We start from the raw sequence: 24,927 nt of genomic DNA, 5'->3' as shown, positions 1-24,927 counted from the left end.
AGGGTCTTTGCTCCCATTGCCCAGCGAAGACCTCAGATGCAGGGTGGACCACATGCCCCAACATTGCAGCCAGGACAGCGGCCAGAGTCAGATGGATAAAAGGGGTGCAACCTGATTGCCGGAGGCACAACGCCTAGGGGAAGGATGCTTGGTGGTGGCCTTCAAGACAGCCCTGCCTGAGAAGAGGGGCTCTTCTTCCTCAGATTTTGGGGAGACCTAGGTGGGCTATGCCTCTTGAATCTTGAAAGATGGGTGGCTATACCCCAGAGGTGTGTTTTCCAAAAGGCAACTGGACTTCCTTGTTTTTTTAATTTGAAAACATTTCATTTCTCATCCAGGAAGCTTCTTAAGTTCTGGTGGGTGGGGAATGGAAGGATTTATATTCTTTGCAATCTTCTGGCCGCTAATGAAGGTTGAGGCCACTTGGAGATTTATCTGTATCCTCAGAGTCACCTGAATCAGAATACCAAAAGAAGGGTCTGGCAGCATCCGGGTGATCTCAGCAAGCTCCTTTCATACCTCTGGTCTGTCTCTGAAGCTGATGTGGCCAGGGTCAAACCCCCAAGGTCAGTAGGATACACAAGGAAAAGTGTCTGCGGGGGAAAAAATACATGCCACATGTATGGACAGAGGGAAGGCCTGGCAAGCAGCAGAAGTCAAGCCCACCAGAGCATGGGCCAGGGAGCAGGACCCTCCTTGAGGAGGTGGCATCTCATAATGTGAGTCCTAGAATGTCAGGTTGGCTGGGGAATTCTGGGAGTTGAAGTCCACATTGCCACAGTTGAGAAGCACTGCTCTAGTCCAGCTCTCTGACCAAGCAGGAACCCCCCCCCCCATACAAATGCAGAATGCCAGGGTCAGAAGGGAGAACATTGACTCAGCCATCCTGGTTTGATGCTGCCTGACCCATTGTTCGCATTATTTTGCTGACTCTCATTGAAAAGAGAGCTCTGATACATTTGCAGAAGCCTGATGAATTTCAGCTCATGGAAATAACAGACACCTGTTGGACTTTGCTCTTCTCCTAAATGTTTCTCTTCAGAGCCAACGTGACTGAAGCCAAATCCTGAAGGAAGACTTTTCAGCGCTTTGACTGCTGTTGGTATTGCTGTATTTATCAGAGGTTTTCTGCAGATCAGGAGCTGCGCTCGTTTAGTGGAATCCAATGGAAAACAGGGCTGCATTCACACCCTGGCTGGCTCTCCTATCACTGCACGTGAGAATGAGCAAGCCAGCAAGGGAAAAACCTGCAGGGTGAGGCTGCTAACCCAGCACTGCTCTGGCCACCATCCCTGGTAGCCTAGGAAAACTCCTTTATGCGGCTTCATTTGCAGCACAAAGTATCACATGGCCCAGGTGCTCCAGCCACCTCCCTTGCTGAGTCAAGAGGTGTCCTTTGGCCAGAATTTCCAGCTGAATAGGTGAGAGCCCACACCCTTGTCCCCCAAAGGTGTCTGTCACTAAAGTGGGGTGAAGATTGGCCAAGTGGTTTGATTCCCCCCCACACACACACACTTCCTGCCTCTGCCTCCTCGCCAGATGAGAGGTCCTTCAAGACCTTCCTGGGTAAGGAGGAGCTGGAGAGCCCTTGCAGGGCTGCTGAGAGGAATGTTCTCGGCATCTGCTGGATAAAATTGCTCGACCTCACTTGGAGTTGGACTCTTGGAGGTGATGGGGGACCTTGTTGCTCTTGAGGGCGGCATATAAATCGAACCAATAAATAAATAAATTGAGGAAGTGGGCAGGGTCCTCGTGGCTGCCAGCTCGGTCCCTCCTGGGAGGTGGCCTTGATCAGGTCCAAGCAGAGATTAAGAGTCCGTCCTTGGACCCTGCAGTAGTGGAGAAAGTTTGTCCAGTCTCTACCCTTGATCCCCTTTTAGGGAAGGTGGTTGGTGCATGGCTCCAGAGGGTCCTGGATGAAGCCAGTTATCCGGACCCTTCTCAGTCTGGGTTCAGGCCAGTCACAGCACTGAAGTGGGGCTGACCGTCTGGAGGGTTGGGAATGGTTGCCCTCTCAGTGGCTTTTGCTACCATCCAGCACGAGGTCCTTCTGGGCCAGCTTCGGGGTAGGAAGGGGGAGGCCCTGTGTTCTCCTTCCTCCATGACCAGAGTTGGTAGGAGGGCAGGGTCAGGCCCCGGGGCCATGCAAGATAGGGTGTCTTGGGGCTCGAGCCTCTGGCCTCTCCTTTCCAATGAGAGACCCTTGGAACTGTCCGGTGAGGCCTGGTATTCATCGTGTGCCATGAATCCCACTTGAGTATCTCCTCCCCAGCTGGAGAGGGGAGGCCCTGGTGGTGCTGGCTGAGAGCCTGGAGTTTGTGAAGGTTTGGCTGGGGAGGGGCCGGCTCCAACTCGGTCCTGGCAAGACTGTGGGATTTTGATTCACCCATCCACCCAGGCCCTGGTGATGCTTCATTGCAGATTAAGAGTCAGAAGGGGCCTTGTAGATCATCTAGTCCAACCCCCCACCCAAGCAGGAGACCCTACACCATTTCTGACAAATGGCAGTCCAATCTCTTCTTGAAAGCTTCCAGGGATGAAGCTCCAACAACTTCCGAAGGCAACTTCTGTTCTATTGGTTGATTGTTCTGTCAGAAAATTTCTCCTTATTTCTAGTTTGAATCTCTCCTTGGTCAGTTGCCATCCATTATTCCTTGTCTAGCCTTCAGGTGCCTTGGAAAATAGCTTGACCCCTTCCTCTCTGTGGTAGCCCCTCAAATATTGGAAGACGGCTATCATGTCTCCCCTGGTCCTTCTCTTCACTAGACTAGCCATGCCCAGTTCCTGCAACCATTCTTCATGTTTTAGTCTCCAGTCCCCTAATCAACCTGGTTGCTCTTCTCTTCTCTTTTTCTAGAGTCTCAACATCTTTTTTATAGTGTGGTGACCAAAACTGGATGCAGGACTCTAGGTGTGGTCTTACTAGGGCTTTATAGAGTGGTATTAGTACCTCACTTGATCTTGATTGTATCCCTCTGTTAATGCAATTTAGGATTGCATTGACTTTTTTGGCTGCCACTGCACACTGCTGGCTCATATTTAACCCGTCTTTGGCTTAAATCATCTTTGATTTTCATCTTTGGCTCTGGATGAGTGGCATTCCCCTGGACTGAGCTGAACCACAATTGGGGGAAGGGGGATCCTGCTGGGCTCAGGCCTTGCTCACGGTCACTCAGGCCTCAGTCGCTTCTCGTCTGGATTACTGTGATAATCTCCACATGGGGCTGCCCTTGAAGACCAGAATGTGGCAGCTCATGCATTGATGAGTGGCCCTCATTTTGCCTTTTCAAAAGCACCTTTGGGATTACCATGACCTGGGTGATTGACAATCTCCCAAGATGTTTTCTGCAGAGCGCTTCTCACCAGCCCTTACAGAATACAGAATAACTTGAGTTGGAAGGGACCTTGGAGGTCCAGTTGTCCCTCTTCCTTGCTGAAGGATGCCCACACGGTGGTTTCTGAACCCGGCCCTGCGCCCTCCTCTCCAACAGCACGTAGGAGCTGCTTGGCAAATGGGGGGAGGGGGAGAGAAGGTCCTTCCTTTAAACCCTGACTCCTTTGGACCTCTCAGCCAGGAGCAGGACACACGTGTGAGCAGGTGTGTCCTGAAAGCCCCTAAGAACTATAGTGGTGCTTCTAAGTTTGTGAACACTTTTGGATTTTCAGCATTTCTACATAGGTACAAGGTAAAAATAGATAGAGAAGCAAATTAAACAAAATAAATCAAAAGCATTATTCTGGTTCATTTAGTGAGAAAAATAATCCAAAGCTACATATTTGTGTGTGGCAAAAGTATGTGAACCCCCAGGATGATCAGTTCATTTGAAGGGGGAATTAGAGCCAAGTTTTCCATCAGTGAGAAGCTAATCAGTGAGTGTGGGAGGTCCTGCTTTATTTAAAGAGCAAAATTCTTTAAATTCCGGGTATTCCAAAAGTCTGATCCTCAGGATGGAGGTATGCGGGAGTATCTCTAACAGGAGATTTCTGAGGACTTCCAAAAGCATTTGATGACGCTCATCAGGATGGAAAATGTTACCAAACGGTTTCCAAAAAGTTTGGAATTCACCAGCTGGCTGTTAGGCAGATCATGTGCAAATGAGCCAATTCCCGGGAGTGCTCCACCAACCAACCAACCAACCAGTGTCACTCCCAGAGCAGTCCTCCAGATCTCAAGGACTCGAGTAACCTCCAAGCAAGTCAAGGTCTCTCTTGCATTGGCAAAAGTCAGCATTCCCAAGATCCCCTCAAGAGACTCTTGAACAAGAGCACAAGCAGAAAGCCACTAGTCTCCAAGAAGAACATGGCTGCCCATATAGAGTTTGTAAAAGGCCATCTGGATAAGCTAGAAGGGAGAATGTTCTGTGGATAGAGGAGCTCAACATAGGACCTTCTGGCCTGAAAGGAAAGTGTGACGTTTGGCGGAGGGCGAACACCGCATTCAGCGTAAGGACCTGCTTTGCGGTCTCTGGGTCAAAAGGGCTTGCCATCCTTGAAGGAACTATGACTTCTGAGCTGTACCAGCAAAGGTTGGGGCCTCTGTCCACCAACTGAAGCTCAAGAGAAACTGGGCCATGCACCCAATGACCCACAGCATCCAATTCACACAACCAAGGAATGGCTAAACTCCTCACATTAACCCCATAGAAATGCTGTGGGGGGAAGAGTCTGACGCAGGAAGGTCACACAGGGAAGGCCAGCAATATCCCTGAGTTGAAGCTGTTCTGTGCAGGTATCTCCCTCTCCCAGAAACAGAGTCAGGCGTCTAAGCGCGCCCTCCTCCAGGTTTTAAAAACACTCTTCTTTTTTTGCTTCATTTCCAGAACTTCAGCCTTCTTAGGACAGAGCCCAACCAACAGCATCCACCTGGCTGGGAAAGGGCGACTTCACGAGGAGTGCTGCATTGGCAGCAGGGCTCCCGGGAAAGAGGGACGCCCTTCCTTTCCTAAGACTGGTTAGACGCAACACAGGTTGTGGAACAGAGTCACTGGATGTTGGCCATGAATCAACAATCTGAGTTTGCCTAGCTGTTGGCTAAGCCGCCACCCCCACCCCACCCACACGCAAACAGAAAGAAACTAATGCAGCCATGACGGTCGTGCACTAACTTGGCTAAACACGTCCCACCCAACCCAAAGCTGCTGCCACTCGCAGTCTGGGCCTTTGAGAAGGAAGCGCTTTGTCCAGGTGACAGGTAACAACAGCATTTCTTAGAGTACCTTCAAGCAACCTGCAAGACTCAGCGCACCTTGTAGCTATTTAAGCCCCGTCAAAGTTGTGGCAAGAGTTGCCCCCTCCCCCTCCGGCCTCCTGCAAAGAGATTGGTGCCCCCTCCCTTGTGCTCACTCAGAAACAGCCCATTCATCCTTGTCCACCCGAGTCTTTTCTCTTCCTTGGGGCTCCCCCTCCCCCCTTTGCTGCCACTAAGAGAGGCTTCTGAAAAGCCTGAGAGCCATAAAAAGGGGGCAGGGGAGGGGATGCAGAGGGCTGGGAATTGCAGAGCACAAGAGGCCGGACCCTGCTTTTCCCAGCAGCGAGACCCCCAAGCGACCCTTCCCTTAGGAAGCTGTGCCCAGAAAGCCTCTGTTGGCAGCCAAGGGGCACTTTTCAAGGACTTGGGGTGTGTGTGTGAGGCCAGAGGCCTAGGATCTCATGCCAGTTTAAAATGTTCTGCCTGAAAAGGGTGCAAACACGCTCGCCGTCCCAGGTCACATTGCAGGAACTGCTCCATTGCACAACTTTGAATGTTCCACCCTCTGCTGCTGGCTCAGGGCCAAGAGAGGGCCAGGAAGTGGGAGGGGAACAAAGCACACAAAGCCATTTCATTGAATCGCCTTTACTGCTCTCCCAGCCGAGGGGCTCTACTGCAGGCTTTTACAAACACTTCAAGCTATTTACAATCGGGGTGTAGTGTTTTCCTGCCCCCACCCACTCGAGAGGAACCTGGAAAGTCTAATCTGGAACAAGGTGAGCCCTGGGCACAGGGGAGAAGAAATGGACAGGGGCTTCCCCAAGTAAACACAGCATGCAAAAACAAAACGGCAGCTGGCAATGAGGATGAGAGACAAATGCCAGGGATGGGATGGCTGGATCCAGACGCAAATGAGAAGCTGTTGGAGGAGGAGGCTGGGGGGAGGGGCTGCCTTTTCCACCTGAATGGGGGAACGGGGGGGGGGCAAGGGGCGGGGCGGGAGACGCCTGTGCACGGAGGGCCCTGGCTCTGGGTGAAAACGCTCCCTCTCGGTTGGCACAGCTCTGCCTCGAGAGGGACCTCTGGCTGCAGAGACCAGGCAATGCAGGCTCCCTGAGATGGTGGGTGGGCTGGAGGCTGCTGGGTGTGTGTGTGTGTGGCAAAGACAGGCAGGGGCTGCTCTCAGCGTGGCCACTGCAGCCTTTCCAGGCCAGCCTCCTGCTGACAGCACAAGGATGGTTGCTAGCCAGGCCCGGCAGGCAGGCAAGCCTTGCCAAGACAGTCCTGGGACTCCAGGGTGGAGAATCGCCCCACCCAAGGAGCAGAGGAGCGGCTGGCTCGCTGGTGATGGGTGGAAGGGTCAGCCTTAGGGAGCTGCCCTCTCTTGGCCACTGCTAACTAGTCCGCGCTGGTGGGCTGCAAAGGGAAGTGGCGGGAGGCTCAACCCGGGGCACGAGATCCACGGCAGCCAGGAAGGACTTGGGATGACATCCAGCAACACTAAAACAAAGTCAAGAAAGAAACAGGATGGGATGAGACAGAAGAAACCACAAATGAGATGATGCTATCAAACCAAGTGGGGGTGGGGATGACAGCTGCCCTCACTCCGCAGACATCCCCCTCCAGCTGCTGCCCTTCTCCATCTCCTCCTCCCGGGAGGCCGGAAAGGAAGAAGCACAGACAAGCAGCAGGCCGGAACCTGGTAAGTGGTGGGACACTGGGCAGGTGCGACCACCTGCAGCAAGGCCTCCTTCCTAGCCTCACAACCTTCAGTGTTTCACCTCCAGCTCACCAGAAATAGAACACGGGGGGGGGGGAGTCCAGGAGGGGCCCTGGGTCCCCAGTTACCTCTTGAGGAGCCGACTGATGCGGATCTCCCGGGTGGCTGATGTTGGATTTGCTAGCTCCGGAGAACCAGCCGAGGAGTTCCCGCAGGATCAAGGGGTCTTCTTTGGCAGGCCTAGAAGAAACAGTCTGAGAGAAAGAGCAGACGCTATGAATGAGCAGCCGGGTGAGGGGGAGCAAAATCTGGGGGGAAGGGTCAATAGCTTTCATCAAGCCGCTTCCTTATCAAAAGACCCTCCCCAGATGCATGCCATCATGGTAGAATGCCACACAGGAGCATACTCCCCCTCCTGAAAGCAGAGAGCCACACCTCCTGGATCTTACAGCCATCCCCCTGCAGGGGCAGTACCCCAGAGAGATGGGCCTGAAGGCTGCCCCCTTAAACTGTGCTCCCAACCACCCACAAGGCCAGTCAGGCCCCTGGCGCTTCCCAGCCAAGACTGCCAGCCGCATGCAGTACCCCACACCCTGCTAAGCTTCCCAGGAGACAGAGCAGTAGAGTGGAGCGCAGAGGAGGGTCAGGGTCTGCAGAGCCAGGCAGCGTGAGAGGCAGCCGTGGAGGAGAGGCAGCAGAGGAGCAGCAGCGGTGGGCTCCTCCGAGGGGCAGCAGCAGCGCAGCAGGGTCCCTGCACTTACGGTCCAAATGCAGTCGCCCAGGTGTGGAGGGCAGCCAGCGAGGTCGGTGGAGCAATGCCCAGGAGAGTCCCGTGCCTGTCCCTTGGTGGAAGGCCAGCGAAGAGAGCAGCCGAGGGCACGGTGGAGGGAGCCAGGAGGGCAGATATGTGGGAGACGCTCCCGCCAGCCAATCTTCATGGAGGCACAGGCAGCCTTTGCATAGGCAGGTGATCTGGAGGCACCACAGTAAGGATGAGTGAAGAAGAGGATGGCTGAAAGGGTTGGTGCCAAACTGTGACAGTAGCCTGGCATGGGTGAGGGCAGGGTGGGGAGGAAAGGAGCAGGTTCCAGGGGGCATGAAGCAGCATGGGAAGCACTGATGCGCCTGCATTCTCTCTCTCTCTCTCAATATACAAATACTGTCAGAACCATCATATATATTAATATATTAGTGTAGTCTTTTTGGTTAAAGTTTAGGCACTGCTTTGGAAGGGAACTCTGTGTTTTAAAAAAGAGCAACAGTAGTAGTAATAAAAATATTGGTAGAATTAGCCGGTAGCTTGATCACATGCAGAGCGAAAGGAAGGCCATGTTATCTCAGCTTGGGAAGGGTGAGGGGAAGGGAGGGAGATGGGGCAGGGAGGGCCCTTTAGGCTACAGGCAGCTGTTTTCCAGGCAGTTCAAGAGGGGGACAATTTCCTTTCCACTCATAGTTCCCCTCTGGATGGGCCAGGGTGCCACGGAGGTCAGCTGCATCTGTGCTGCTGCTGGTGGGGCCTGGTGCATATCTGCGCCCATAACTTGACGAACTGTAGGAGGAGGAAGAGAAGGAGACGGAGAAGCCGGAGCCAGTGGCATCAAAACTTCCTCGCCTGGAGCCTGATCTGGAACCTGTTCGTGAACCTGACCGGGAGCCAGAGGTGGAACCAGAGCCGCTGACATTGTAAGGACTGTAATAGCCTTTGCTAGATTGCGAGGAGGCTTCCAGGAGACGGAGGCCCGTCCCTTCTTCAATCATGCTCCTGTCCATCGCGTCCTTGTAGGAGATCTTCAGCTTGGTTTTGGGACAGGTCAAGTACTTGGAGTAAGTGTTGACGTCCCGAAGTTTCTGGGCAGTGCGTGCATCGACGGTGTTCTTCTGCAAGGCCTCATCGAGCGAGACCCGTCCAGGCACCTCCGGCTCAATCAGCCCACCGGTCAGATACTGGACTTCCAGGAACCGCTGGCCGGCCTCATAGTACAGCCAGCCCTTCTTTAAGGCTTGGGCAGCAGACATCTTGGTCTTGGTCCTTGGATCCTCAAAGCCGTAGAAAGCCTTTTGAGCAAGGTTGATTCTGTCTACCATGATCTTGTCCACCAGGCTCTTATTAACAGCATCTGCAACAGGGAATTTCTCCCCTGAACCCGGGTCGATGATCCCACCTGTGCAGGCCTGGGCCTCCAGCAGCCTCTGGCCTGTAATGTTATCCACAAGGTTACGGCGCATGGCTTCCGTAATGGATACTTTTTCCAGGGTATCTGTGTCCAAGATGCCAGCAATCGGGCCAGTCTCTTCAGTGGGATCGCTCCAAGAGGTCAGCTGGGGTCTGGCATGAGCAGGACTTACGGAATAGGAAGAGGAGGAGCCCACGGAGGAAGACCTGGATCGGAATCCACTTACATTGCCAGACAACATGTCTGCAAACTCCGTAATGGACAAGGTCCCTGAGCGATACTGGTCCAGGGCAGACTGGTCTATCAGGCCTTTGGCCAGGGCGTCATCTATGTCGTACTGCCGCCCTGACCTCCGGTCAATGATCATGGACTTGACCACTCCATCAGAGGAGGAGATGGTGATTTCCTCCCACTCACACTCTTGTTCCGAGAGCTCCAGGTAGGTCTGGTGGTCAATGAGGCCTTTGCGATAGGCTTCATACACGGACATTTCCTTTCCGGTCTCTGGGTCCACAATCACCACCCTGCGCTTGCGGACAGAGGATTTGGAGGAGGTCTTCCTTTCCCGCTTCTTCTCTTTCAGAGGCAGGAGGCACAGCCCAGTCTCGGGGTCAGTGATACACCTTTCCATCAGTTGCAGATAAGTCAGGTTTTCCTCGGTGTTTGGGTCAAAGAACCCCTTGGTGTCATCACTTGGGTCCAGGAGGATTTCATTCATTTCCTCGTCAAAAAGGCCCCTCTTGTATGCCACTTCTACCGGCAAGCGATGGCTCTCCTCGGGATCAATAATGCCTCCTGTAGCAATTTGAGCTTCTAGCAATCGGATCCCATGATCTTTCAGGATCAACCCTTTCTTCATGGCTTGGAAAAGGGATATTATCTTGCCAGAGTAAGGGTCCTTGTAACCTATCACTGCCCGCTCAGCTGAAATCAACTTATCTTTGAACTCTGGGCCTACAATGCCCATGCGCACTGCCTCCTCCACAGTTAGCTTGAGACCCTTGATGGGGTCAATGACATAGCCGGTGGCCGCCTGGGCCTCCAGCAACTCAAAAGCTGTCCCTGGCCGGAGAATGCCTTTCTTCATGGCTTGATATACAGACAACCTTTCCTTGGTTGAGTCCATGTAGACTCCAGCAATACAGCTGGTGCCCTCTAAGAACTGCTGCAACTTTTTAGAGACCTCTTCCACTGAGGTTAGGCCTTCCTGGAGTCGCTGGGCAGTGGCTTCATCCATGACTTTTGATCGTACCAACTCCTCCACTGTGATTTGCTTCCTCAGCCCCCTGAAAGTCAGCTTCCGAGTGTCGCAGAGGGATAGCAGGAGGCAGCCTGTATTCTCATCCTTCTTACATCGCTTGAGGATCTGAGCGTAGCTGAGCTTTTCATCTGTGGAGGGGTCTGTGTAGCTGCGGATCTCACTGGGCTCAGAAAGTCTGTCAAAGGTCTCTCGATTGAAGTAACCACGTTGGTAGGCAATTTCTAAGGGCAAGTGAAAGCCCAGGTATGGGTCTATAATTCCTCCTGTGGCCAACTGGGCATCTAGCAATCTGAGGGCTTCTTCAGATGGGATGAGGTCCTTCTTCATGGCTTGGAAGAGAGAGATTTTCTGCTCGCTGTAAGGATCTCGGTAGCCTGTCACAGCTCTTTCGGCAGATAGAAGTCGATCATGCATTTCTGGGCCCACCAGCCCTTTCCTCACTGCCTCATCTACTGTAAGTCTGTCGTTCTTCATAGAGTCAATAATGAAGCCAGTGGCAGCCTGGGCTTCCAGCAAGGACCGAGCAACTTCGTGGCTAATCAGTCCCTTTTTGAGGGCCTGGTAGATGCTGAGCTTCTGCTTGCTGGAGGGAATGTAGATGCCAGCAATACAGCCAGTGCCATAGAGGTATTTCCAGGTGGTCTCGATCTCCAGAATCTCTTGGATGGTCTTGGAGCCCTGCTTCAGTGCATTAAATATCTCCAGAGAGATGATCCTGGCCTCGTAGAGGTCTTCAGCAGTGATGCGGCGCCTAATGTAATCATAGGAGGTGACGTCTTGCTGGCGGACAATCTCGGTTTTCTCTATAATCTCAATGATGATGATGATCATGCGTTCCTTCGTTAGGTTGCCTAAACGGAACTCTTCCATCAATTTTTTACGTTGCTCTTCAGGGAGGAGATTTGAGTTCATAATTTCCCAGAGGGACATGGAGGAGCCAGCAAGCTCTCCTGTTGGAATGTCAATTTGGGTTTCTTCAAACATCTTCTTGGTTTCTGCCTCCGTGTACACTTGAGTTCTCTCCACCACCGCTGGCCGTTCGGGCTGCTTCAAAGGCAGGAGACAAAGGCCAGTCTCCGGGTCCTCAATGCATCTCTCTTTCAGCTGCAAGTAGGTAATATTCTCCTGGGTGTTGGGGTCAATGAAGCCCCGGGTATCATCTGAGGGATCTGAGAGAGTTTGGTTGATCTCTTCATCCAAGTAGCCTCGCTTGTAGGCCACTTCCACAGGAACACGGTGGCTGTGCACGGGGTCAATAATGCCTCCTGTGGCAATCTGGGCCTCCAGCAGGCGGACAGCATGCTCCCTGACAATCAGCCCCTTTTTCATAGCCTCAAAGATGGAGATGGTATTTCCAGAATAAGGGTCTCTGTAGCCAGTGACGGCCTTCTCAGCAGAGAGCAGCTTTTCGTGTAGCTCTGGTCCCACAAGGCCAGCTTTCACCGCTTCGTTGACGTGCAACCTCTGGTTCCTTATTGCGTCCACCATAAACCCAGTGGCTGCCTGGGCCTCCAGCAGGACAGTTGCTGTGCTGGGCAGGAGCAGATTCTTCCTCAGCGCCTGGTAGATGTTCAGCTTCTCCTTGCTTTTTTCGACATAGATTCCGGCAATGCAGTCGCTCCCTTTCAGGTATCTCTTCACCACATCCACTTCGGCAATGTCCTTCACTGCCTTCTTTCCTGACTCGAGCTGTTCGAACTGCTGCTTGCTGATGACCTTGGACTCAAGCAGTTCGCTAGCAGGCACTGGTGCTCGCAGGCCACTGAAGGTCAACTTTTCTTGTTTCTTGGTCTCGCTCTCTTCAATAATTGTGATAATTATCTTAATGACCTTCTCAATGGTGACTCTGCCAGTCTTGAACTGCCGTATCAGCTCTCTCTGCTGCTCTTCAGTGAAATATTCTGAGTGGATCAGCTCCCAGACTGTCACTGTCTTGCCCTTTTGGCTGCCGGCAGGAACTTCAACGGTGGCCTTATCAAAGGATTCTTTGATAGCACTATCCGAGTAGAGCTCCTCCTGATGACGCTGTATGGCCTCGTCTGAAAGGCACAGCAGGTGGAGGCCTGTCTGCTTATCCACTTGGCACCTCTGCAGCAGCTGAGCATAAGTGAGGTTTTCTTGGGCATTGGGGTCATAGTACAGCTTGACCTCGTTGGCCGGATCAGACAAGGCCTTGTTCATTTCTTTGCTGAAATAGCCCTGTTTGCAGGCAACTTCGAGTGGGAGGCGATGGCTGTGCACAGGATCAATGATGCCTCCAGTGGCAAGCTGAGCATCTAAGAGCCGGAGCCCGGTGTCCTTAGGGATGAGATCTTTCTTCAGCGCTTGGAAAACGGAGACCACCTGCCCCATGTACGGATCCTTATAGCCGATTACAGCTCTCTCTGCAGAGAGCAGCTTCTCGTGAAGCTCAGGCCCCACCATTCCTGCTCGGACCGCTTCATCCACAGGAAGCTTTTCATTCCTCACGGGGTCAATGACATGCCCAGTTCCAGCCTGGGCCTCCAGAAGGATCAGGGCCGCCTCGGGTTTCAACAGGTTTCTTTTCATTGCATCTGCAAGAAGTAACTTTTGGCCTGTTGACTCTACCAAGATGCCCGCAATGGTGCCAGTACCTTCCAGGTATCTTTTAATGGCATCCATATTGGTGACCTCCTTCACTGTCTTCTTGCCTTGGTGCAACTGATTGTAGAGTTCTTTGTTGAGGATTTTGCTCTCCAGCAACTTGGCTGCCGGCACTGCAGCCCGGAGGCCTTCAAAGCAGAGTTGGCTTTTTTTCTCACTCTCTTCAACAACAGTAATTATGATCTTAATTATCTTCTCCACAGTGATCTTTCCAGTCTTGTACTGACGCAGGAGCTCCCGCTTCTGCTCCTCAGTGAAATACTCGGAGTTGATGATCTCCCAGATGGTCACGGTCTTTCCCTGGAATCTGCCAAAGGGAGGAGAGACGGTGGCTTTCCTGAACACGTCCTTGGCCTCTTGATCGGTACAGACCAGTTCCTGTCCTCTGGCTGCTTTGTCTGACAGTGACAGGAATATTAGCCCGGTCTCGGGGTCAGTCACACACCTTTCCATCAGCTGCAGGTAAGTCAAGTTCTCCTGGGTATTGGGATCAAAGAAGCCCTTGGTGTCATCTGTGGGGTCCAAGAGGACCCGTTGCATCTCCTGATCAAAATAGCCTCGCTTGAATGCGATGTCCACAGGTAGGCGGTGGCTGTTGACAGGGTCGATGATGCCGCCAGTGGCAATCTGGGCCTCCAGGAGCCGAATCCCGTGGTCTTTAACAATAAGGTCTTTGGTCATTGCCTGGAAGAGGGAGATCTTTTCACCTGTGTAGGGATCCTTGTATCCAGTTACCGCCCGCTCTGCAGACAGCAATTTATTGTGCAGCTCAGGCCCAACCACGCCTTCCTTTACTGCCTCACTGACAGACATCCTCTTGTTCCTCAGGGGGTCTATCATGAAGCCGGAAGCTGCCTGCGCTTCCAGCAGGATGAGGGCCGTGCCTGGGCTGAGGAGCTGCTGCTTCATGGCCTGGTAGATGCTCATCTTCTCATTGGTGGGCTTGATCAGGAGCCCCGCGATGCTACTGCTGCTGCCTTGCAGGTACTTCCTGATCTCCTGCATCTGGGATAGCTCCTGCACGGACACTCTCCCGTGCACCAGATTCTCCCAGGTTTCTGGGCTCAGGATGCCAGCCTCTGCCAGCTTCTTGGCAGGAACCTTCTGTCGGATGCCATCAAACGCCAACTCAGGTTCACCGTTTTGAGAGACACCGTCAAGCATGTCTTGACCGTTAGGCAGAGCCGTTACTGCAGACACGGCTGCCTCCTGAGGAAGGTCATCGGTCTGGATCATGATTTCTCGGGTTTGAGCAAGGGTAGCCTGTTGCTCCTCCTGCAGCTGCCTCAGTTTCTCCCGGAGCTTTTGGTTTTCCTCAGCTAGAAGCTTCTCCTGCTGCTGACGCTGCTTCTCCAACTGCTGGAGCTCCTCCTGCTTGCGACGGACACTCTTCTCTGCTTCAGCCTGCTTTTCCTGGGCATCCCTGAGGGTGGCTTCCAGCTCCTCCTTCTCCTGCTCCATCTGCTTCTGCTGATGTTCCTGCTCAGCCTTCAGGCTTTGAGCTTTCTTGACCTCCTCCTGGAAGAGGCTCTCCAGCTTGGCCTTTTCCTCCTCCACAAATCTCTCCTTCTGCAGAAGGACGTCCTTCTCAGACAGGAAGGTCTGCTGAAGCAACTGCGTCTCCTGGCGGAGCTGCTCTTTCTGAGCAGTCTGCATCTGGATTGGGAAGAAAACAAAGTGCATCAGCCAGAGGGTAAAGGAGGAGAAAGGGGGGGGGTGTCATCTAAAAGGCAGCGGTCACAGAAACAGAAGATAGGGCTGTTTTCGTCTCATTTTATAAAACACTGCCCTGTTCCTTCGGCATCAGAGGGACTCTCTATGGACTGAGTCTGAAAGGAGCTTTCCCAGAGGAGAAAACTGGTGAAATGAGGAGTTGGTTGGGCGACTTGTCTCCAAGTCCATCCATGGCCAATTCATAGAACCACTTCTGTTTGAAGTCTCAGAACAAGAAATCCCTCTTATGTCTTTGCACAACCACCCTTACTGGGCCAGTTGCTGCCGCCTGCGTGGGGTCACCCTCCACACCTGAAAGAGAGCTCTGTCATTTTTGCCCACTTGTGGCAGAGATCTTTGGAAGTCCTCCCCTAGGAACCCTCCCAAAAGGTCCCGTGGGATCCTCCCCAGACCAATCCCAGGAAGACATTGCCTGTTGATGGGGCAACACTCCATCCCCTCAGCTGCCTTCCCTCCCGCCCTCCCTCTTCTCAGTTGCCATTCCCAGACTTTCAAACAGACTTTGACAGAAAGAGTAAGAAGCAGTTGTTGGAACAGGGTGACTCCAGAAGAGCCTCTGTGGTTTGCACGCTCTATTTCAACAGCACACAAAATCAGTTCACCTAATGTTCTCCTTTGCTTTCTTGATGTGCCATCTTGGCTTGGGAGTACACAACCAGCCACTTCCCAAAATACAACTTACCATGACAGTCATCTAACAGAGGACACTTGGTCATCAGTACTGACTTGCAAGCAGCAGGGAACGTCTTCTGAACCCTACCAGGGAATCAAGAACCTCTCCTCCTCCTTCTCTCCTTCCTCCCCTCCCAAGCCATTGAGTGAGACCGGTCGATGCTCACACAAACACACAGCCTGGATTCTTGAGTAGGGCAGGCTCTTGGGGCAGGAGTGGCGGGGGAGCATGGTCCACTGCATCTGCACTGCTACCATATCCACCCCGTGGAGTGGCACCCCTCTCTCTTGCCTGAAGCCTCCTCAGCCAGGGGGCTGTGGACTAATCGACTGGCTGGGGCTGATGGGCATTGCTCAACCTGGGAGGGAGGGTATCTGGGGAACCACAACAGAGCAGGTACCTCTTCCGCCTTCTGCTGCAGCAGCTGGGCTTCCCGCTTCAGCTTCTCTTTCTCCATCTCCATCTCAGCAATAGCCTTCCTTAGCCTGTTGGCGTCTTGATCGCTTTGCTGCCTCTGGATCTCCAAGGTCTGCACCAGGGTCACCTTCTCTTGAGTGGACAGCTCCATCTGGTGCAGCTTCCCGCTGATCTCTTCAGCCTGCTTCCTGAACCGCCTGGCCTCTTCCTCTGCCTTCGCCTGGGCCAGGCTCAGCTCCGTGACTTGCAGCTTTAGCCGCTCGGCCTCAGCCGTGATCTGCAGCTGCCGCTTACGCTCGGCCTCCAGTGTCTTCTGGAAGCCCTCCGTCTCCTCCTCCAGCCGCAGCCGGATCTGCTCCTTGTCTTCCTGCAGTTTCCGGGCATGCTCCTGAGCCAGGTCCTTCTGCTTCTGCAGCACCTCAGCCTCGGCCTTCAGCTGGGTGGCTTCCTGGATTGCCTGCATCTTCTCTCTCAGGATCTTTTCCGCCAGCGCCCGCTGTTGGGCCAGATCCTCTTCTGCCAGCTTGCGCATGCGGGCGGCCTCCTGGGCTTCCACGCTCAGCCGGGCAGCTTCCTCCGCCACCTGCTTCATCTTCTCGGCTTCCTCGGTGAGGATCTTCTGCATGTTGTCCTTGTCCTTCATGATGAGCAACTTGTTCTCCTCCTCAATGCGGATTTTCAATTTGATCAGCTCCTCCATTTGGACCTTTACCTTGAACAGCTCCTCCTCTGCTTGGACCTTCTGCTTCATGGCTTCTGTCACCTCCTCCTTCAGCCGCTGCTGCTCCTCCTCCAAGAGGCTCTTCTGATGGTCCGTCTCCTCTAGCCGCAGCTTGACCTTGGTCAGCTCCTGCTCCACCTGGGCCTTTTGCCGCAGTGTCTGCTCTGCAAACTTTTTGTGCTTCTCCATCTCCGTGTCAGCCACCTGCTTCTGCTTAAGGGCTGCCTGTTCAGCCTGGGCTCGCCTGGCCGCCTCCAGCTCTGCCTCCTTGCGGAGCTTCTCCGCATCCTCCTGGGCCCTGGCTTTGACTTGGGCCTCCTCCTCAGCTCGCTGCTTCATGCGCTCGGCCTCGTCCACCAGTTGCCGGGACAAGGTGGCCTCTTGCTCTGCCTTGAGGCGGGCAAACTCTGCTTCCTCAGCTGCTCTCTTAGCTTTCTCGGCCTCCTCCTTCAGTCTGTCCAGGATGGACTGCTCCTGCTGTCTGGTCTGCAGCAACTCCTGCTCCTTCTGACGCACCAGGGCCAGGTGAGCGGCCTCTTCAGCCGCAATCTTCTTCTGGGCCGCCTCCTGGGCCAGCAGGATCTGCTTCTCTGACTGGCTTTCCGCCAACTCTTTCTGCTTCTTGGCTTCCTCCACCTTGGCCTTCAGGCGCTGCACCTCCTCCAGAGCAGCTTTGCGCTGCCTGGCAGCTTCCTGCTCAGCAGCCAGGGTCTTCTGGAGCTTCGCTTCGGCCTCTTTGCGGCGGTTCTCCTCTTCCAGGGCCACCTGCCGCAGCTTCTCACTTTCTTGCTCCGCTAGCTCTTTGCTCCGCTGAATCTCCTCTGAGCTCTGCCTGATCTTGCTGAGCTCCAGCTCCAGGTCTGTCTTGCCCACAGAGGCTTTCTCAAAGTTGATCTTGAGGATGCGAATTTCCTCCTCAATGATGCGCCGCTGCTTTAGGGTTTCATTGACGACTGTCTTCTGCCTCTCTAGCTCACTCTCAGAGGACTTCTTCAGCTGTGCAATCTTCTCCTCGATGTCGTGCTTGTGCTGGGCCGCCTGCTCCTCCAGGACCCTCCGCTGGTAAGCCTCGTCCTCTGCTAGCCGCCTCAGCCGCTCGTTTTCGGCCTCCTTCTCCTTCAGGGAAATTTCCGCTTCCGCCTTGAGGCGTGATGCCTCGTTGATGGCTGCCAGTTTCTCTTTGAGGATCCGCTCAGCCTCTGCTCGCTGCCGAGCAGCCTCCTCCTCGGCCAGCTGCCGTTGCCTCTTGGCTTCCTCAGAGAGGGCGCGCAGGCGACCTGCTTCCTCCGCCACCTCCCGCAACTTGGCAGCTTCGTCCTCCAAGATCTGCTTGGACTTCTCGCTGGCAGAGCGTGACTCCTCCTCGGTCCTGGCCTTGCTTTCCAGCAGGAGCTCCATTTCAGCCCGCAGTTTGGCCAGCTCCTCCTCCAGCTCCCTACGCTTATGGACGGCCTCATTGACCTCACTCTTGAGGCGGAAGAACTCTTCCTCCAGCAGCAGCCGCTGCTGCTCCCTGTTCTCCATCTCTGACTTCAGGCGGATCAGTTCCTGCTCAGCCATGAACTTCTGCTGGGCTGTGCCCTCGGCCAGCTTCCGCTGCTTCTCCAGCTCCTCCTCGGCCAGCTCCTTCTGACGCAGGGCTGACTCCTCTGCCTTGGTCCGCTTCCGGGCTTCGCGCTCGGCGTCCTCCTTCTGCTTCTCTGCCTCCTCCTGAGCCAGGGACTTCTTGTGTGCTACCTCCTCCGCCTGCAGTCGGAGTCGGAGTGCCTCATTGGCTTTCTGCTGCCACTTTTCCAGCTCCTTCTCAGCCTCCTCCTTGGCCCGTTCAGCTTCCAGCTGCTGTGTCCTCAGGTGCTCAGCCTCCTCCTGGAGGTAGGTGAGGGTGACGTGCTCCTGCTTCAGGGTCAGCTCCAGCTGGGCCGTCTTCTCAGCAAAGGAGAGGCGCCGGCTCTGCAGGTCTGCCTCAGCGCTCTTCTGGGCTGCCTCACGCGCGACCTGGATCTGCCGTTCCTTCTCCAGCTCCGCCTGCTTCATCTGGCGCTCAGCCTCCTCGGCCTGTGCGCGGAGCTGCTGCAGGTCCTCCAGGGCCTTCTGCTTCTCCTGCGCTGCTCGCTGCTCTGCCTGCACCTTCTCCTGCAGCTGCTGTTCTGCCTCCCGCTTCTTTTGGGCCTCATCCTTGACCTGCCTGCGCAGGCGCTCAGCCTCCTCCTGGGCGGCTTTCTTCTGGCGCTCGGCTTCCTCCGCCCGGGCCCTCAGGGCCTGCAGCTCCCCTTCCGCCCCGGCCTTCTGCTTCTGCGTGGCTTCCAGCTGCAAGCGGATGATATGGATTTCCTCTTCCACTTTCCTGCGGCTGATCTCCACTTCCTCGATCAACTTCTGCTTGGTCAGGATCTGCCTGTCGGAGCTGAGCTTCATCTGCAGCAGTTCCTCCTGGATGTTCTGCTTCTGCTGCTCAGCGTCCACGGCTGCCTCTTGCCGTCGGCTGACCTCCTCCTGCATGCGCTGCTGCAGCTCCCTGGCTTCCTCCTCAGCCTGAGCCTTGGCCTTGGCGTGGGCCTCGGCCAGCTGCCTCTGCTTCTGCAGCTGGGCCTCCACCTCCGCCAAACGCTTCCGCTCTGCCTCCTTCAGCTGCTCCGCTGCTTTCTATGGGGAGGGGGCAGAGAGGAGGGGAGGGGGAGAGAGAGAAAGATCACAAGAGCAGATGGGAGGGCAAGTCTTTGGGGTGGGGGCAAGGGGCAGCAGGCAAGGAAGCAGGCAGACCCACATACTGAGAAAGAGGATGGAAGCACCAACGGACGGGTGGACGCCAGAGACAAGCAAACCCAAGACCAACGAGCCACAAGAGCACACCTCCACCATGCGCAATGCGCTGCCACCACGCAGTGGAACGTCCAGGAGACCGGGAGTCCGAAAGCTTAGGGGTTGGGGGTGATCCAGCCTAGGGTCACGTGAGGGCAGCGACCACACTACAAGAGCGACCGTGGGGACGGTGCTGTTTCACAAAGGCCCCCTTCCCCTGTTCTTAGCACGCAAGGCCAGCATCCGCCCTACAAGCCCCACCTAGGAGACTGTGGCAGGTGACCATTCCAGGACGGAGGCAGGTGACCATTCAAACACATCCAGGCCAGGCAGCACACCAAGCGGGCTGGAGACCTTACAAGCTGGCAGATCGAGGTGACCCAGCAGACCTACCCCCCGCTCCTCCATATCCTTCCCTCTCACCCAGTGGGCCCTCCACTCCCCACCCCCAGTTGTGCGATCAGTGCAGGGCCACTGGGGAGGGGGAGTGCAAAGGTGGGGGAACATGCAGATGCAAGGAGTACCTGGTAGAAAAGTTGCTGCTGAGGTTAACCCTTCCTTAGAGCCCAACCAACACCAACCTGCCCCGAGCAAGCCCAGGCAAAGGAGCTTGGCTTCCGAAGGGCAGAAACCAAGAGTTAGAAAGGGGAGGAGACCACAGCAAAATGGAGGAAAAGGGGGCAGGGAGGGGAGCCCCAGAAGCAGCCCCAGACAGAGCAGAAGAGCAAGCACTGCAGTCAATCTTCCTGCAGGGCAATGATGCCCATGCAGCCAGGCTTCCGCGTGGGGCCACAAACTGCCCAGGGGAGGGTCAGGGAAGAGGAACAGCCAGCAGGGAGGGAGCAGCCCCCCCGCCCCCTCCCCATCCATCCAGAGGCAGCCAAGCCATGCTGGGCCCACCCTGGATCCCTTACCTCCTCTTCCTCCAGCCGCCGAAGAGTCTCTGTAATGAACCTGATGTACTGGCTGGTCAGCGTGGTCAGCTCACTGTATTGAGTTCTCAGGTCAACATACTGCAAGGCCAAAAGAGGGGGGAGGCTCAAATCAGCCCTGATGGCCTCTTCCTTCCAAGCAGAGGAATGCCTTCAGAAAGCCTCGGGCAAAGTTGGGGACAGCTGACACAAGTGCAGCAGCTCAGGTGCTCCCACATTCTGCAGCACCCTCATCTCAAGGGAAGCTGCTGCTGCCATCCCAGAACAAGAGCGCCCAGCAGCGCCCTTTCTCCCCACCGGGCTAGAATGATAGGAAAAGGCTTTCCTTCTAGAACCTCTGTCCCTACTCCCAGCGCCCACCACCACCACCAGTCCCGCCCAGGGATGCCCCCTCACCTCCTGGATGATGTTGTCCGAGGCAGACTGCACTTTAGGCTTCTTGGCTGGAGAAGAGACGGGCTCCACCTGGGCTTTGTAGGTGACCAGTTGAAGCTCATAATCCTTCAAGGGAAAGAGGGGTTGGCTACTGTGGGAGCCCCCTGAGCCCGGGGAGGAGGGGGGGCGGCCTGCAGAGCCCGCCCCTTGAGCAGGCCCGGCTCACTGCCACACACCTTGATGGCATCAATGTACTGCTTGGCCAAGCGGTGGCTCTCTTCCACCTTCTCCCAGTTCTGTTCACATTCTTCCAGGAGTTTCTGGGGAAGGAGAGTCAGAAGGAATAAGCGCCCCCCCCTCAAGGCCCACAGCACAGGGAGGGCCCACGGCTCAAGAAGAGGCCGCCTTGGAGGGAGGTTCTGTGCAGAGGAGTCTCAGAGGAATCTACCCAGCACCCCTTCCCCCCTCCCCCGAATGCAGCCCCAGGGCGCTGAGGTAGGGTCGCAGGGAAGCTCAGGGGCCGGAGACAAGGCAGAGGGGCTTCTGCCAAAGGGAAGAGTGGGTCTTTGAACTGGAACTCTGCCAGCATCCAAGGAACCCCGGTCATTGGGAAGACCCATCGCTCCCCCTTCTCAGATAGCTGCGTATAGCTGAAAAATTCAGGCCATTTATTTGTTAAACGGCATAAATTCTTCAGCTATACACAATTACTAAAACCTCTTTGTGGGCTGCACTCAAGCTACCCCTCCCTTTAGAAATGCAAGTCAGACCCAGGCCTGATCTGATGGGACGCCAGGTCTACCCCCCCACCCCCACCCAACGGTGAAATCCACTTACCTTTGCTACGGATTCGGGAACGGGAGCGCACGGGAGCGTGCGTCTTCTGCACATACGCAGATGGTAAAAAAACGGGACGTAATGATGTCCCGGTGGGTGGGCGGAGCTACCGGTTTGGCGAGCTGGATAGAACCGGGGGGGGGGGATTTTACTGCTGCTACTCCTCCACCCCCGGCCCTGGAGACCTCCTCTCAGCCCTGCTAGCTGAGGGGGCTTCAAGGGGGCTTCCGCCGTTTGCCACAGCCAGGTCCACTCTCCTCTCGGCCGACCTCACCTTCTCTTGCAGCAGCTGCTCCTTCACCTGCTGGCTGCTGGTGACGGGCACAGCCTGGAGGCTCTCCTGGCGCTGGCGGGCATCCTGGATCCACTCCATCAGCCAGCTGTAGCTGTTGCGGTAGTAGCGCAACTGGCGTCCCAACTGGTCCAGTTCCCGCTGTCGCAGGTCGATCTGGGCCAGGATAGCCTGCCAGCGGTCGAGGAGCTGCTGCACGCGATCCCGGTAGCGGTCCAAGTCCAGATCCCTCTCACTGTGGCTCCTTACCATCCTCTCGTTCACCTCACTGGCCTTGGCCAGGTCTGCTTCTAGGGCACTGAAGACTGGCTGGTGCCCCTCAACCTGCCCACGCAGCCTCTGCAGGACAAAGACAGAGGAAAGGTGGGGAGTCAGGGTCGTGCGAGCCCTTCCGAGCCACAGGCGGTCCAAAGGTCCCCCCTCCCCGGCAGCTCTGGGTCTGGCTGGTCACCTTGAGTTCTGCCTTGGTAGCCTCAACAGCCTTGAGGTCAGATGGCACAGTCTGGACATCTTTGAGCTGCTCTTCATAGCTCTGGACCAGCCCCTCAGCCCCTTGGGTGCTACGGATGACCAGGTTGATGGTCTTCAACCTGCAGGAGAGGTGGATCGACTCAAGACATGGCAGCTGGACAAGGTTGCCCATTCAACACAACAACATTCAATGGAGGGAAAAGTAAGATTTGATACTTAGGTAAGAAAAATCAAATGTCGGACTTCCTGTTTGCTGCTGGCCGCCGCCAGACGTTCCTTTGGGATCGTCAGCTTCCACTGCCTGTCAGAGCCGCCTTCACAACGGAACGGCGGCTCGAAAAAACTCCGTTCCCATGAGGAAACGGAGATAGAGCCGGCAGGGGTGGGTAGAACTCTCTGCAGAGTCCCAAAAGTTTTTCTTTTACTTTTGGGATGGAGCGGATGAGATGCCCCATATCCCCAGCCGCTGCTCCGGGCTTTGGGAGACCTCTGCTAATGCAGAGCCAGGCGTCAAAAGCAAGCCTGCGAATTTGACAGATTACTCAAAGAAAATGTGAGCTGGACCTGTAATACTGAAGCGCAAGTATTTTACTTATCTTTTAAAAATTACTTAAGAGAATAGAGGAAGAGAAAGAGGAAAAAAGTTTCTTTTTAAAATGGCGTCTGCCGCGGCTGGAGAAGAGTTTGAGAGGGAAAGTTCTTCCGTTTTTTATTATTACAATGTAGCGGAATAAATACCACTGGCTACATTTGTAGACAAAACTCCGCTCCTGTTTTTGTTTTTCTCTTTTTTCCCTGGAGGCTTGAGTGTTGCTGGCTGGAAGTCTTTTGTCTTGTTTTTTTTTTTTTTTCTTCTTCTAACAAAGCCTGCTTAGGCGGAAACATGGCACTGAGGCTTGTGAAGTCAGACAAACAAATAGGTGGGGGGGATTCCCCCACTAAGAATTTAAAGCAACAAGTTTTAACTCTTCAGTCCCAGAAACCTGATTTTAATATAATAGAATTTCTCTTAGAGGAGATTGAAAGAAGGGATGAGATTGTGAATCAGCAACTTGAAAAATTTAAGCAGGAAACTAAGGAATTGGTGAAATCCAAGTTTGACTTTTTGCAGCAAAAAATTTTAAAATTGTCAGAATTCATGATTCGGTTGGATACAAATACTAATTTACTAGAGTCAAAAATGGATGAAATTCAAGATAAATTGGACAATAGAATTCAAAAAATTGAAAATGATTTGTTAAATATTCAGGATTATAGTTCAGAAGAAAAATTTAAAATGGATGCTGACCAAAAGTCTGGTAATGTAGAATATCTGGAACAGAGGATTCAAAAAGAGGTTCTAAAGATACAATATAATTTCACAGAATATGCAATAAGACTTAGAGGTTTGCAGGAAAATAACAGAGATGACTTAAGGAAAATATCTTCTGAATTTCTAGCTGGGATTTTAAAGATTCAACCTGAGGAAGTGTTTTGTAGGATTGATAGAGCTTATCGAATAAACTCCTGGACTGCCAAGCAAAGGCAATTGCCTAGAGATGTGGTAATCTATTTTTCAGATAAAGAAATTAGGAATAAAATTGTGCAAAATTCCTTCAATTCTAATTTGCAATTGTATGGAAGAAAGATTTGGATTTACAAGGAACTCCCACCTAAGATACTAATGGAAAGGAAGAAATTTGGCTTTCTGGTGTCTGAGTTAAAAAGGAGAAATATTCAATTCCGGTGGGACGTCCCAGTTGGTATTATATTGAGATATCAAGGAGAAAGATACCAGTTAAATACTGTTGAAAGGGCGGAAGAATTTTATCAAAATAGGTTGAAAATGAATTTAACGTCTTCAGATATAATACAGGATAAGCAGAAGGAGCTGGAACTAAAGACAGAGACTGTACCAGATAAATTGCCTTTGGATTTATCGGATACCCCAGCTGGATTATCTACAAATTTGAGAGAAGTGCCATCTGATTTTAATGTGATGACTTATCAAGGCAAGGACAAGCATGGAAACCAATTAGAGGATATACAAGGGATAAAAAAGAAATGCGAGACACAAAAAATTAGGATGGAGGTCAAACCCACAAAAAGAAAACAAAAAAAGAAATAGGTTGTACAAAAATAGAAATTTCTAACCCAAGCAACAGTGAAGCCAGTGATTTTAAAATATGAATGATTATGTGAAAACATAGAGGAGGCGACATATTGGTCAATATCATCCTGAGGATAGTGGCAGATCTCTGCATTGCCGTAATTTTGGGACATGGAAAGAGCCTCAAATTGATGGTTTTGAATTATCTACTTTGAAACTTCTTTTTGTGTTGATAAATATATTATAATTATCTTGAATTATAAGGCAAGAGAATCACATTGGGACATGCAGAAGATCGGGTTGTTACCCAATACGATGATGGAAATTAATAATCCTGATGAAACCCACAATTATTATTATATGGAATACAATTATAATGTCACTCGGGTGGTTGTTTTTACTTTTATATATATAAGAAGATGTTTACTACTGATGGGGGCAGATATGATTGGAGATCTTGAATAAACTGTTGCATCCGCAAGCTATGTCACCCTATTATGGATGTTGGTTTTAACAATCCAGTGGAAAGACTTCAAGAAGATATTATATGGACTATAAATTTAAAGTTATTGTCTTTTCTTTTTTTATTTAGATATAATGGAATATATATATATATATA

General features: G+C 53.3%; 1 protein-coding gene across 28 annotated transcripts in view; it reads right to left on the bottom strand.

The window, feature by feature from the left end:
• Positions 1-5,817: 5,817 nt before the first annotated feature.
• PLEC (plectin) overlaps positions 5,818-24,927 on the bottom strand; it is an 83,330-nt gene continuing 64,220 nt past the window's right edge. For all 28 annotated transcript variants that reach the window (XM_034419970.3, XM_034419987.3, XM_034419991.3 and 25 more), the window contains 9 exons: positions 22,200-22,338; positions 21,731-22,087; positions 20,856-20,939; positions 20,641-20,745; positions 20,227-20,325; positions 15,776-19,156; positions 7,670-14,624; positions 7,037-7,162; positions 5,818-6,688 (listed from right to left, as the gene is read on the bottom strand). In XM_034419970.3, the coding sequence (XP_034275861.2) occupies positions 8,298-14,624; positions 15,776-19,156; positions 20,227-20,325; positions 20,641-20,745; positions 20,856-20,939; positions 21,731-22,087; positions 22,200-22,338 (10,492 nt within the window). In that variant the 3' untranslated portion in view covers positions 5,818-6,688; positions 7,037-7,162; positions 7,670-8,297. The remainder of the gene's footprint in view (positions 6,689-7,036; positions 7,163-7,669; positions 14,625-15,775; positions 19,157-20,226; positions 20,326-20,640; positions 20,746-20,855; positions 20,940-21,730; positions 22,088-22,199; positions 22,339-24,927) is intronic.

Source organism: Pantherophis guttatus, chromosome 3 (genome assembly GCF_059756535.1).
Source record: "Pantherophis guttatus breed Tessera chromosome 3, ASM5975653v1, whole genome shotgun sequence".
In the NCBI taxonomy this organism is placed as follows: Eukaryota; Metazoa; Chordata; class Lepidosauria; order Squamata; family Colubridae; genus Pantherophis; species Pantherophis guttatus.
This window is presented reverse-complemented; position numbering and strand designations above follow the sequence as displayed.